Source organism: Sceloporus undulatus, chromosome 4, assembly GCF_019175285.1.
Source record: "Sceloporus undulatus isolate JIND9_A2432 ecotype Alabama chromosome 4, SceUnd_v1.1, whole genome shotgun sequence".
NCBI classification, from domain to species: Eukaryota; Metazoa; Chordata; class Lepidosauria; order Squamata; family Phrynosomatidae; genus Sceloporus; species Sceloporus undulatus.
Window position 1 is genome coordinate 46,587,719 of NC_056525.1, and position 12,825 is coordinate 46,600,543.

At 39.6% G+C, this 12,825-nt stretch overlaps 1 protein-coding gene across 1 annotated transcript in view; it reads right to left on the reverse strand.

The window, feature by feature from the left end:
* Positions 1-2,769: 2,769 nt before the first annotated feature.
* PPP1R12B (protein phosphatase 1 regulatory subunit 12B) overlaps positions 2,770-12,825 on the reverse strand; it is a 184,912-nt gene continuing 174,856 nt past the window's right edge. Inside the window, 1 exon segment of the mRNA XM_042461553.1 lies at positions 2,770-8,964. Coding sequence (XP_042317487.1) covers positions 8,878-8,964 — 87 coding nt within the window. The 3' untranslated portion in view covers positions 2,770-8,877.

A 12,825-nucleotide genomic window follows, 5' to 3' on the forward strand; every position in this document is an offset into this window, starting at 1 on the left:
ATGCTATCTGTTTCTGTAATGTGCTGGACCAACATGGGTGGACAAGCTTGGCTTCCAGATTATACCTTGGGATGGTCAGAAATCTGGATAGAGTCAGAGATGCTTGTTTAGTGGTCAGAGTCCAGGACCACAAGCAGCAATGTTGTAGCTTAGAAAAAAAGTAGTATATCTCAGTAGGAGCCTGCAGCAATGATACAGCAGATCTTTATTGTCTACTCTGGAGAATCACAACTCAAGCCTCAACAGTTAAAGTGGGGAGAGGAGACAAAATGGAAGGAGGAAATAATGTGGTCACTGTGGCTACTCTGTTCTTTTGAGTAACCCCCTCTCCCTGTTTCTGCCCACCAGACTGCAGCAGTAAGACAAGGATTTCATTTTCTTTCCCTTCAAAGACTTTTCTGTGGTGGCAGCACACTGGTCAGCAAAGGTCATGTGAAGCCATATGTGCCAATCACTCTTTTTATTTTCCCAAGTGTGTTACTCTGGGCCTCACATGGCAAGTATGACTACATTTGGCTTAGGAGGCACTTGGTTTAAAAAAACCAAACCAAACCAAAACAAAAAGAGACACTCCGTCTTCCTCTCTCTCTGGACGTTTTTGGGCCATTAGTCATCTCTCCTAAGGTCCTGGGCTACAATACCATTGTATACAGAGACTAAGCCACTCCATGGTCTGGGAAAATGCATAAAGATGCCATTCTTTTCCTTGTTTTACAAGTCAGGCTGAATACAATATCAAACTGTTTTTGATTATGGCAACCCTATTACAGGCTTTTCCTAGGAAGATTTGTTCAGAGAGGGTTTACCATTGCCTTCCCTCTGAGGCTGAGAGAGTGTGACTTGCCCAAGGTAATCCCAATTTTCATGGCCAAGTGAGGATTTGAACCCTGATTTCCGATTCATAGTCCATCACCTAAACCACTGCACCACTCTGGCTCTCCTTTATTAATTTAAGAGTTGCAATTTATCAACTATCCAAACTTAAGACCTGGGATGTCCCTGGAGTTTTGGCACATTTGATTTGAATTTTGTTTCTTCCAGGATAACATCAAGGAAGCATTCAGCTGGACATTACTGAAGCATTAAGTTTTTATATACAGTGGTACCCCGGGTTACGAAAGTAATCCGTTCCGCGGAGCCCTTCGTAACCCGAAATCTTTCGCAAGCCGAAATTGCCATAGGCGCTAGCGCTGGAAGCCGCGATTCCGTGTGAAAAAGCGCCGAAAAGCACCAAAATTTTTTTCGTAACCCGAAAAAAAAAACGTAACCCGAAACAGTTTTTTCTAATGGATTTTTTTCGTAACCCGGAAATTTCGTAAGGCGGTGATTTCGTATCCCGGGGTACCACTGTACACTGCAGCCTAAGACACCAAGGCCCGTTACAGAGCACCCAAAAGGGGCAGTCTTGGGCCGCTGCCGGTTGCAGTGCGGAGGATTCGCAGCAGCCAAACCGTGTGACTCCTCCACACTGCAAAGGAGCGCGAAAATCGCGCTCCTTCCAGCAACCTGGAAGAGACGGCGCAAGTGCCAAAGCGCGCACTTGCGGCGTCACTTCCGGGCTGCGAAGTGTGGACGCAGAGCGCCCGTTACGTCAAAATGGTGGCGGCCGTGTGGAACGGCCGCTGCCATTTGTTATGGACTCTGTCCGTAACAGGGTAAGGGGCGTCTGGAAGAGACGCCCCTTTTTCAAAATGGGACGTCCTAAAGATGTCCCTTAGGGCGGTCTGTAACCCGCCCAAGTAGGGTATTCCTTGTGCCTCTGTTTCCTAGCCATCATCCTACTGAAAATACCTCCTGCTCCAAAAATCCACTCTCCGAGGAAATTCAGAATAGCTATCAGTACAGTATACTCTCTGTCATCATTCTTCGAAGGAACACTAGCTATTCAAGAGGGAAATCCAGAGGGAGGACAACAGAGATCCCATGTTCACTTGAGATTGGTCGGCTGGAGCCTAGACAGTTTTGTATAGAAATCTCAGAAATAGAGGCAGAAATGCCAATATCCATTTTGTCTGCAATGTCAGTTTTAGACAAATGCATGTATCACTTCATAAGATGGCGGGCAAAGTGATTATCATTTTTCACATCTCCCCCGTGGAGATGTCCACATAATTTACAAATCCTTATACAGCACGCTCGCACCATATGTGGGCTTGAGGTCAGGCAGACAGCAAGCCCTTGAGCATATGCAGGATTTGCTTTTCATGGGGTGGGTGGGTCTGCAATGGATCCCTGCGTAAGGCGAGGGCGCACTGTATTACGCTATATTCTGAATAGCAGGCATATGGTTGCTTACCTTAACTGTAGTTCTTTGAGAGGTCATCTGTGAACTCACACAAATGGGTTAACTGTACCCGCACAGTGCATCATTCAGAAACTGCTAGAGCTATTATATAAGCATTTTGGCAGTAGCCCCTCCCACTCCCTGACAAGATGAGGGGAGGATGTGGGTCAGCTCACAGATAACCATTTGAAGAACTAGTTACAGATAAGCAATTTGTGCTCCTTATTCATGGTCTCCATGACTTACACAAATGGGAGACTAGCAAGCTACTGACCATAGTGGGAATGTCATGCTAGGCAGGAAAACAACACTGCTCTCCTGAATGTGGTTTCAGCCCTGGATCTTGCATCTATTCTATAGTGAGAGATGAAAATCAAACACTGTGACCATATAGTCACTCTGCAAACATCCTCCTCTTAGAAAAGAAAGAGAGAGAGAGAGAGAGAGAGAGAGAGAGAGAGAAAGATTCACTATTTAAGACAGACTCAGTGTTAAAGCACATACTTTATTCATTTATAAATACTGTTCGTGTTTACAAGCATCATAGATGTGAATATTATTCTCAAACTTTCATACATATAATACTTAGAATACTATATAACAATCAGGAAAACAAAAATCATTCATTTCAGAGTTTGAAAGGCCACTCAAAAAGTTGCATAAAAATACATTCTTTTCCATCACTCATAGGCTATCTTTTCTCCAAGTAGTGTATTTACAAAGATCTGTAAAACTCTCCTTAAAACAGGTAAGTACAGAGCACTTGCAAATGGAAGTTAGCAAGCCAACAGCTGAAAACCTCTCTCTCTTTTCCAGGCGTTAACATTTGCAGAGAGGGCTAGTTACTAGATTCCACAACAGCATCAATTAAAATCAGGTAGGGAGAAGCACAACAGATCTTATGACAATGGTTTCGGCCTTGCTTTTTCTTCAGTGGTATAGTGACAACACATTGAAAATTGCATTCACCATGGGTCCAACTTGGCCCAGAAAAGAGAGAACATCAGAGAAGAAAGGAAACTCCTGGGAAATGAGTTTTCACCTGTAAGCTTTTAAGGAGTTATCTTAGTAAAAAATCCTTCTTGGAACATGCTGACTCTAGCAGAACCACACACAGATTTCAAACATGAAGATGAATGTGAATTCAAACACAAATCATTCAAGGAAAATACCGTGGGGATTTTGCAAACTTGAAACTAAACTAGAAATGCCTCTTGCGGGAAACATGCATTTAGAACACTAGGGTTCAAATTCAGATGTTGCCCAGAGCGTCAGGCGAGCAAATACAGCAGTGGATCAGGTGGAGTGTGGAAAGCCAAAAAAGCATGGTAAAAATCAGACTGCATCAAAACTACAAAGAGTGTAAAAAGCTGCAGCAATGTGAGTGCAAATAACAAACATTTTCAATATCTTCTGATTTATTTGCAAGACGTCCTACCAAAACAAGATCCCTTTCAGATATAATAAACAGCCAAACCACTGGAGAAAAAAGTGCTCAGATAAACCTGCTTATGAACCTGTATTTGAACTGTGGAAGTTCTCCTAAAATATACTGATATCTTGCTTACAAAGAACAATTTCTGGAGTGGTAGTGTAGTGGTTATGGAGCTTCATGACTAAGTTTGGATCAAATCCATTTTCAGAAAAGTTGAGGCCCTGACTAATATAACATGTACGAGGGCAAAGGGATATATTTGAATCTATTATATGACCTATCTATCATATACATTCATGTATTAAAGAATGCTAGACCATTTATTTTACCTTGATTTTTACTATTCTATTAGTTCACTCAAGAACAAATTTGGCCTTCCCTAATTCAAAGCAAATGTTAGTCTCCTGTCTATTGAAACAAAGCCAGTGGCTGCATATACAATATGATTCAAAGGCACTGCTGTATTAGTCTGAAATGGTATGCAAAAGGATACTGTAGACCTTTGAGACAGAGAGGTTGGTAGCATAAGCTTTTGTAGACTGAACCTACTTCATCACATGCATGGAATGAAGTGCCTATGGAAATACATTTATACTTAAGAATGAGCAGGCTATGTGTGTGAATAGGAACAGAAATGCAATGGGATGATGGGGTCACAAGTTCCGTTTTAACAATGGTTATGGTCACTGGGGGACATGGGTGGGAGGAAAGATATTGCCTAAAGCCAAGGTGAGCAGATACTCATATGAATGGTGGAGAGATTTCTTAGAATATAGTACTTTGCTGAATGGGAACCACTAAAAGGAGATTTGATAAAATGGGCAACAAAGCCCTGATGAGGCTGGAATACTAATCAGTGTTCTAGATGAGTACTGAGCCAGGAAATCATTGTTCCTGGCTCAGTACACATCTAGAACACTAGACAAATAACATAATGGCTACACTTATATGCTAATATGTGAGAATAAGAGAGGTTTTACTATGAACGAAAACCCAAAACTGGATTGAATCCACAGCCTATGAAAGAACAAAGACTACGTGGTAGCTCCATATCTATGTTTTCAATTTCTATAGACTTGCTTCCAGTAATCAAATTCAGATTATGTGGACTGGGGACAATTAACTAATTAAAAATTAGCTTATTTTTAAGATTGAAATCTTCTCCTAAATCCTGTATTGCTGGAAAAGTGGCTCCCTGTCTGGCTGAAACAGGTCTCAACAACTTTCTGACCCATCCATAAATTTGCTGTTAACTGTAAATCAACATGAATACAGAAAGCAGATGCTCATACTATCCAACTTCAACTACAGAAAAGCTGAAGAAAAGTACATTCTTTCTCCGTTTCCCCAATTTGAAATGGTTTTCCAATCATTCTTAAGAGTTCTTTCATTTAACAGTGCCTCATCTATATTACTAAAATTTAGTAATGTAAGACCTGGTGCGGTATAGTGGTTTGAGAGTTGGACTATGACCATGGAGACCAGGGTTCAAACCCCACTTGGCCATGGACACCTACTGGGTGACTTTGGGCAAGTGACACTGTCTCAACCTTAGAGGAAGGCAAACAGGCAAACCCCCTCTGAACAAATCTTGCGGGGCGGGGGGGAGCCTTAATGGTTATTCTAGGGACACCATAAATTAGAAATGACTTGAAGGCACTCAACAACAAAGCCCATTAAACAGATTATCAGCTCTGAAGACTTCTTCCTGTATGCATTTGCTTCCCTCAACTCAGCCCCTTTTCTGAACCTCTAGTTTCATCTGAAACTTGCTTTGACCAACAATGATCCCATTAAAACTTCAGCTTTCCAGTTTATAAACAATAAAACTCAAGTCCTGATTCTACCTTACTTGAAGCTATGTCTTTTAAATCAAAGCATCTGCACAGATGTGGCAGAGGTCTTTAAGACCTCAGACATGCAGACATATCTTACAATGTACATTATATGTGAAATTAAGACAGTAGTAAGGAAAAAGGTCCACTTCCTATTTTAAAGAAAAACCTCCAGTATCCACAAGGCTGAATGCTCTCATATTTAACGACTTTCTCACATAATATGCAGTTTATGCAGAGAATGTTCCAGCAGACTGCATGATTATATCATCATATAAAATCCATAAGAACATTAAACTATAACAATATAATACATCAGGAAGGAAACATTATTCAGTAGTTGTAATATTTTCTGATTTTTAATAAAAGCAAACATGAAATTAGCACATGAATACTCTGTCCTGAATTCTTCTATAATGTTTATTTCATTGTATTAAAACCACTGACTAAGATATGAATGGGCCTTTGCCTACATCCACAACCCCTTTGCTTAAACTATGATTAGCCCAGGAAGCCATAGTGTTCTGTTTTGTTTGAACTAGCTTCAGAACAATCCAGCATCTACAGCAAATGTCATAGCATGATTTAAGATCTTCTCTAGTTCCAAAACGGATAACCAATTTTCTAACCAAGTGAAACTGTAAACTATGATTAGATATTTCTTGGTTTAATAATGCCTCATACAAAAGCAGGAAACAAAGGGATTGTGTACATGGGCAAAAACATAATTTACTTCACTGTGGAAATAAAGATGGGTCCTCTAATGACTGATTTGGAGCGTTGCCATTCTACTGAAGAAGCCAAAGCTAAGTGTTAAAAATGATGACAATAATATCAATACGAGGCCCAGAACATCAAGCTGCATAACATATGACTATCAGCATTTGTCACAGTAATCCTCATAAAATAATCTGATTCACCATTTTGGTAGCACTGCTACAGGAGTGTTTTGGCTTGCCAACAGGAATTATTCACAGAATTTTCAACCCAGGGAAAAATCAAATTTACACATGATATTCCAACTGTATGTCTTGACTTCATATGGCATCATCTTTCCTGCTGTCTTATCACAGTTTTTGATTTAAGGTTGTGTACACTATAGCTTTGAGAGTTATTTATTATATCAATACGTGGTGTTAATAATGGAATACAAGAATCACTGTAGAATGGATTATAAGCACCGTATGCCTTTTTCTTCTATGCTGTTAAGTGATCTTTCATGTTAGTGTCTGAACAGGATACACTGAGAATTCCTCTCTCATGCAAAGCAGTCAGATTGGCAAGCTACCAAATCCTAGAGCTGGAAGGTATCACTTGCAAAAAGATCAGCACATGCATCAAGGCCTTCTCTGGTCAGCAGGAGTTGAAGACTGTGCATACAGAGCAAGAAAACTACATCATCACCAATCCCAGCAATATAAAGGTCTGAAACAAATTGTGCAATAAGAGAATACCAAACATAGTATCAGTAAGTATGTGAATTTGTAACAGAAAATTATTTGATCCTTCCTGATATTGTTTTAAATATGACAGAATGCCAGATCAAACAAACAAAAATCAAGTGCTTGTCTAAAACGCAGGGTCTGCTTTTTCTAATCAGAGATTCCAACCTCAAAGTTGTTCATATTAAAATCTGGATTCTTTGTAGAAAAGCAGCTTAACTGGCCAGTTCACAGATGCTGATCTCTCCATCTTAAAATATTCCATGCCATTTTTCTCAGCCAGTGGTAGTGAGAGTAACATACAAATATGGAAAACCTAAAAAAGGATGATCAGGTGTTGAGAAACACTGAGAGAAAAGCTTGTATTGCCACTAATTACCTGTTAATGAGTGACTATACTCAGATCCCAAAGGTTCCTTTCTAATCAATGGTGAGAACTGCCTAAATCTAGGCCAGAGCTATAGCTTCATAAAAGTGGTATCATGCTTTAAAAGAGAAGAAGACACAATTAAAAACAGAGAACAAGTCCTCTGGCAAAGGATCACATGGCAGGAACTTTTTAAAATAGATTCTGAAAATGAAATGTAGTTCTTCATAGTAGTCAGAATAATAGAGTGCTGAAGCAGTTATATTCTGAGAATCTGTAAAAGTGAATTAATTTATTTCCAGTACACACAAAAGGTTTCTAAACAATGTAGATCCTTGCTGTAAATGTCATCATTAGATGCAGACTCATTCATGTTTTACATCTGTGAAAATGATAGTTGTATTAAAAATCTCAAACATTATGCAGTATTTTTTGACAAGAACTGCATACAAATTGAGTCATTTTCCACAAGGGATGGGCACCTCCATCCATCAACCTTCTGCTTCTTTAAAAATGGAGAATGCTTATATCTTCAGTTGCTTTTGCACCCACCGAAAATTATCATAATTATAATTTCCTTTGCTCAAGTATTTTGCAGAGCTTTTCATGCAACATGATTGCTTCACATAAAAATGAGGATTTTGCTACTTTAAAAGATACACTGGCATCTTGTGCAAGAGTACTTCTTACAACTGGAAACCAAATAAGTAATGTTTTCTGGTTTGCTCTTTTCCCACTGAAAGTCTTGAAGAATGGAGAGGACAAAGTGTTAGCCACAGAATACAGAGGTTATAAGACCACACTATTATTAAATAGTACAAGAGAAGGCAACCATGGAAGGCAACAGCAGGAAACAAGTTGAGCAGGACCATAAAGGTGAAGCAAAACCAAAGGAAGAACCATTTATAGGCCCTCCCTGTTGAATTAGACTTAAAATATTATATTAAATTAATGTCAGCTATTGAGACATGTGGAAAACATTCATCTCCAAAGCTGAATAACCACTGTCAGACTCCCAGAGAAATAAGTTCTTGTGGCTTTCAGATTGCAGATTCCCAAATTCCAGAAGAGACGTTGACAAATCCTCAGTAACAGTTCTCAGTTCCACTCCTTATTCTTACTCCAAGGCAGTATCTTAAGACATATTGGGCCAATATCACAAGTCACTTCTTTATTACTTATTACAGTAGTTGCTTCTTTACATTGGATTATTGTGGATGGACATGAGGCTTACAGTAGATTGTTTGGGCAGCTAAGACAGTGCCATACCAGCATTTGTCCCACTGAATGAATAACATTAACATTCCAAAAATAATGAAATGTGTGTGGGCTATGCCAAGTCTTGGGGGTAAGGAGAGGATAAGCACTGTGCAATATGGGAATGCCCAGCCAAGTGCAAGTAGTAGTATGTGTGGCCAGCTGATCCATATCTGAAATGCCAGCAGTTCTTTCAACTGGAAAATCAGAAGGAGGTGGAAGCTTGTGCACAGAAATGTCATCTTTATGCCCATATACTACTTGGAGAGTTTACTGATGACCCGGATGAGTGCTCCATTTTCATCTTTCAGCCGCTGATTGTCTGACTTCAGCTCTGTCAAAATCTGTTCAAAGACAAAGAAAAAGCATCAAAACATTTCAGTACTGACAGTTTGCAAATACCTTGGGGGAAAACATATAGCCACCCACACAACAGCACAATGCTATTTAGTTATACAAAATGAGTTTCTCTGAAAAGCAGGCAACTTAGGTTAACATGAACATGTATGTTAGTCTGCTAAATCAGTGTGCAAAGGGATATTGTAGTACCTTTGAGTTGGTCTCAAAGGTGTTACAAGATCAATTTGCACAGATATGTGGTATAAGTATATTTAACCCAATCGTATTACATATCTACAATACAAAAGGGCCGAACATTCAATCCTTGAGTATACAGAGCAGTAGCCATTCAAGTTGTTATGGTAGGTAACAGATCATATTTCTCAACATGCAGAGGTCAAAGAAATGTACCTGTAAATACTATGAGATTCAAGTAAATGAAGAAGGATTGAAATCTAGCACAGCTGGAAAGGTCTATTGTTCTTGATGATGCTACTCCTATTGTCATACTTTCATTCAGTTTAGAGAATGTCCTTACTCTCTTATATTATGCCTTTGAACACACACATAATTCCCATTAGTAAGACAGATCTTTCACATTTAACTTTCAAGTAAAGTTGCACAGTTCCAGAAAACTGCATAGCTTTACATGCCCTCTTTTCAATATGTAAAATTAAAATTAGAAACTAAAAATAAATAAAATCATGACCTTGATCAAGTGGAATTTTTAATACCTATTACGTGCATCTATTCATGTCCTTTCCAACATATTCAAGTAGCATCAATGGGGAGACCTTTTGCTAAAGAACATGATATTTATGTAAATCTGTCTTTAAAATGCTCCAAGAAATCATGCATATATGCTCTCATTTAGTGAGATTTCAAAAAATTGACTTTTTTGGAGTAAAAGTGGTATTTAGTAATCACCTGTCAATAGTTCTTCATATTAAATGCAGGTGCCCTATTCATAATGTGTTGAGCAATGCCTTTTTACATGTGAAAGAGAATTCTGTTAACCTTGTTAAAAACTCAGTCATAAAGTAAACTGTTTTTTTAAAACTTCCTATATCCATAGAAACTACAGGGTATGAAGTGTTGTTTCTGAATACTTAGAAATGCCACATGATTATGAGCAGAAACACCCTAGAACAATCAATTCTGGGCCATGGTTAGTATTGGAATTCATGTGACTTTACTAACAGGGCAGTATGTAGCTTACGATTAATGATGGCAGCCTGCTTTCAAGACCTTTCAGCATTCTTTCTGTTGTACCAACCTCTCAAGTATTTCTACAGGTTGATCTCTGTTGAGAGAAATTACCAGGGGCTGTTGGGTGTGATGAGGGATATTTACTGAAAATATGTCCAGTAGAACTTAGGAGGAGGAGATGAGATGAAGCTTCAAAGGTTACTTCAAGTAGTACATATTTTATTTACATGTGAATTGTGGGGAAAACCTTGCAAATTGCTATGTATCCAGAACCGTAGCATAAACATATTTGGAACCTATTGCCAGTGAAAATAGGTGATGTAAAAAATACTCATAAATTTTCTTATCTTTGACACATACAGTGGAGCCTTGTTATACGCTGGGGTTTGGTTAAAAGATCCTCAGTGTATAACAAAATCTGTGTATACTCAAGTCCCATTAAATATAATAACATAGCAAAATGGTGTATCTTATAAAAAATGGAAAATCAAGGTTTGATATTTGAAATTTATACTTTTTTTGGAACATTTTCAAACCGTGAATGCGTGAATCCTTGTATAAAAATCCGTGTATAAGAAGAGCCGACTGTATTGTCTTTACAAATCAAGGTCCCCCTAGTCATCTGTAGTGAAATACATTGCATTTTGGAACTTCATTTTTTCAAAAAGGAAAAAACCTGTAATATCCCCCCCCCCCCCCCGCTTTTTTCCATGAGAGTCGTAGGAGAGGTTTGCACAACTTATTTTTTTTTAGCAAAAACAATAAAATCAAAAACTTCAATTAACATTGAAAACAACACAACCATTATTTCTGTTTTAAATAGGACATGATGAGATTATTAAAGAAATATAGAATATGCATTTATGTAATTATTTTTTATTTATTTACAGTATTTATACCCTGCCCTCCTCCTCCTCCTCCTCCTTCTTCTTCTGTAAAGGCTCTCAGAGCGGCTTACAATTATTATTTTAATTAGACGGTTCCCTGCCCTCAGGCTTACAATCTAAAAAGACACAACAGAAAAGGAGAAGGGAATTGTGGTGGTGAAGGGAATCAAGACCAGGAGTTCTTCTCTCCCTCTGAGGCCTGGACTAAGGCAGAGAGACTGGAGGGAGGACTCTTCTTCTTAACCGAGGCTGGGCCCGATGGCGTTGGGCCCGTCCTTTCACTACCTCCAGGCCAGGAGATGACAGTTGGCAAGGAGGGAGGGCTCTTCTTCTTCAGGTCCAATGGCAATGGGCCTGTCCTTTCACTCCCTCCAGGCCAGAAGGTGATAGCTGGCAAGGAGGAAGGGCCTTCTTCTTCAGGCCCCGATGGCGTTGGGCCTGTCCTTTCACTCCCTTTCAGGCCAAAAGATGACAGTTAGCAAATAGGGAGGGCCTTTTTCTTCAGATCCGATGGCGTAGGGCCTGTCCTTTCACTCCCTTCCAGGCCAGAAGATGACAGTTGACAAGGAGAGAGGGCTCTTATTCTTCAGGCCCGATGGCGTTGGGCCTGTCCTTTCACTCCCTCCAGGACAGAAGATGACAGTTGGCAAGGAGGGAGGGCTCTTCTTCTTCAGGCCTGATGGCGTTGGGCCTGTCCTTCCACTCCCTCCAGGACAGAAGATGACAGTTGGCAAGAAGGGAGGGCTTGTAATATGTAATGATATGTAAGATTAAGTTTCTTCATGTAAGTACAATGGACCAATAGGTCCAGACACTATTAATAACTAGTCAAACTAAAACAGCTCCTGAAATGTATAGGCAGGGATGTAGCCAAGGGGGGGGGTTCTTGGGGTCTGGACCCCCCTTCCATTAGAAAAATGAATGGTGCATGCTGCTGTGCCGCCACGCCCAAGCCCCATTATAATGGTGGCACTTAGTCTGGACCCCCCCTTCCTAAAATCCTGGTTACGTCCCATAGGGATGTGACAAAATACAAATATTTACATTCTTTTGAAAAAGAGCATCCTAATATTTGGGACACCACTCTTATTTTTATTTGCAGTTTAGGACTTCATTTGGGTGAATCCATTTGCACAAAAATACATGTGATTTTTCTGCAAAGGGGTTATTGTACATGAAAGTATATTTTGTACATCATACTGTGGTGAATAGAACCTCAAGCTGACCAATGAGAAGGCAGCTAGAGCTCAGCCAATCTGGTGCTGGCTGAAGAATTGGAAGATTCTGTGTGACAGTTGGTTGGTGCAGTTAGGGTTGAGAATTCTGAGGGTGAGGATTCTGACATTTGGAGGGGAACAGTTAAGCCTGAGAGAGGGTGTGTGTTCCAGGAGTTCCTGAGGGAACAGATTCTAGTTGTTGATAGACCACGGAAGGGTCTGATAAGTCCAAAGTGGGACGGTGTTAGGTACAAGCCGGATTCTGAAATAGGAGTTTGGTCAGTTTATATTCAGAAAGATAATAGTGCCTTTGTGGCTGAGATAATATTAAGAGTCAAATATCAACTTGTAACTAAATAACCAAGACTAAAGTAACCAGTCAACAATAACAACTTTGAAACCAAGTTAAAGTTTATTTTCTTGCCTTACAATAAACTTTTGTTATTATTTAAGAAATAAGTGGCCAGTGTTTTACAATCAAACTATGCTACCCAAACAGTAGGCACAGTGGTGGTGTTCATCAGAAGAGAGACTTGTGGGTGGACGTCACCTA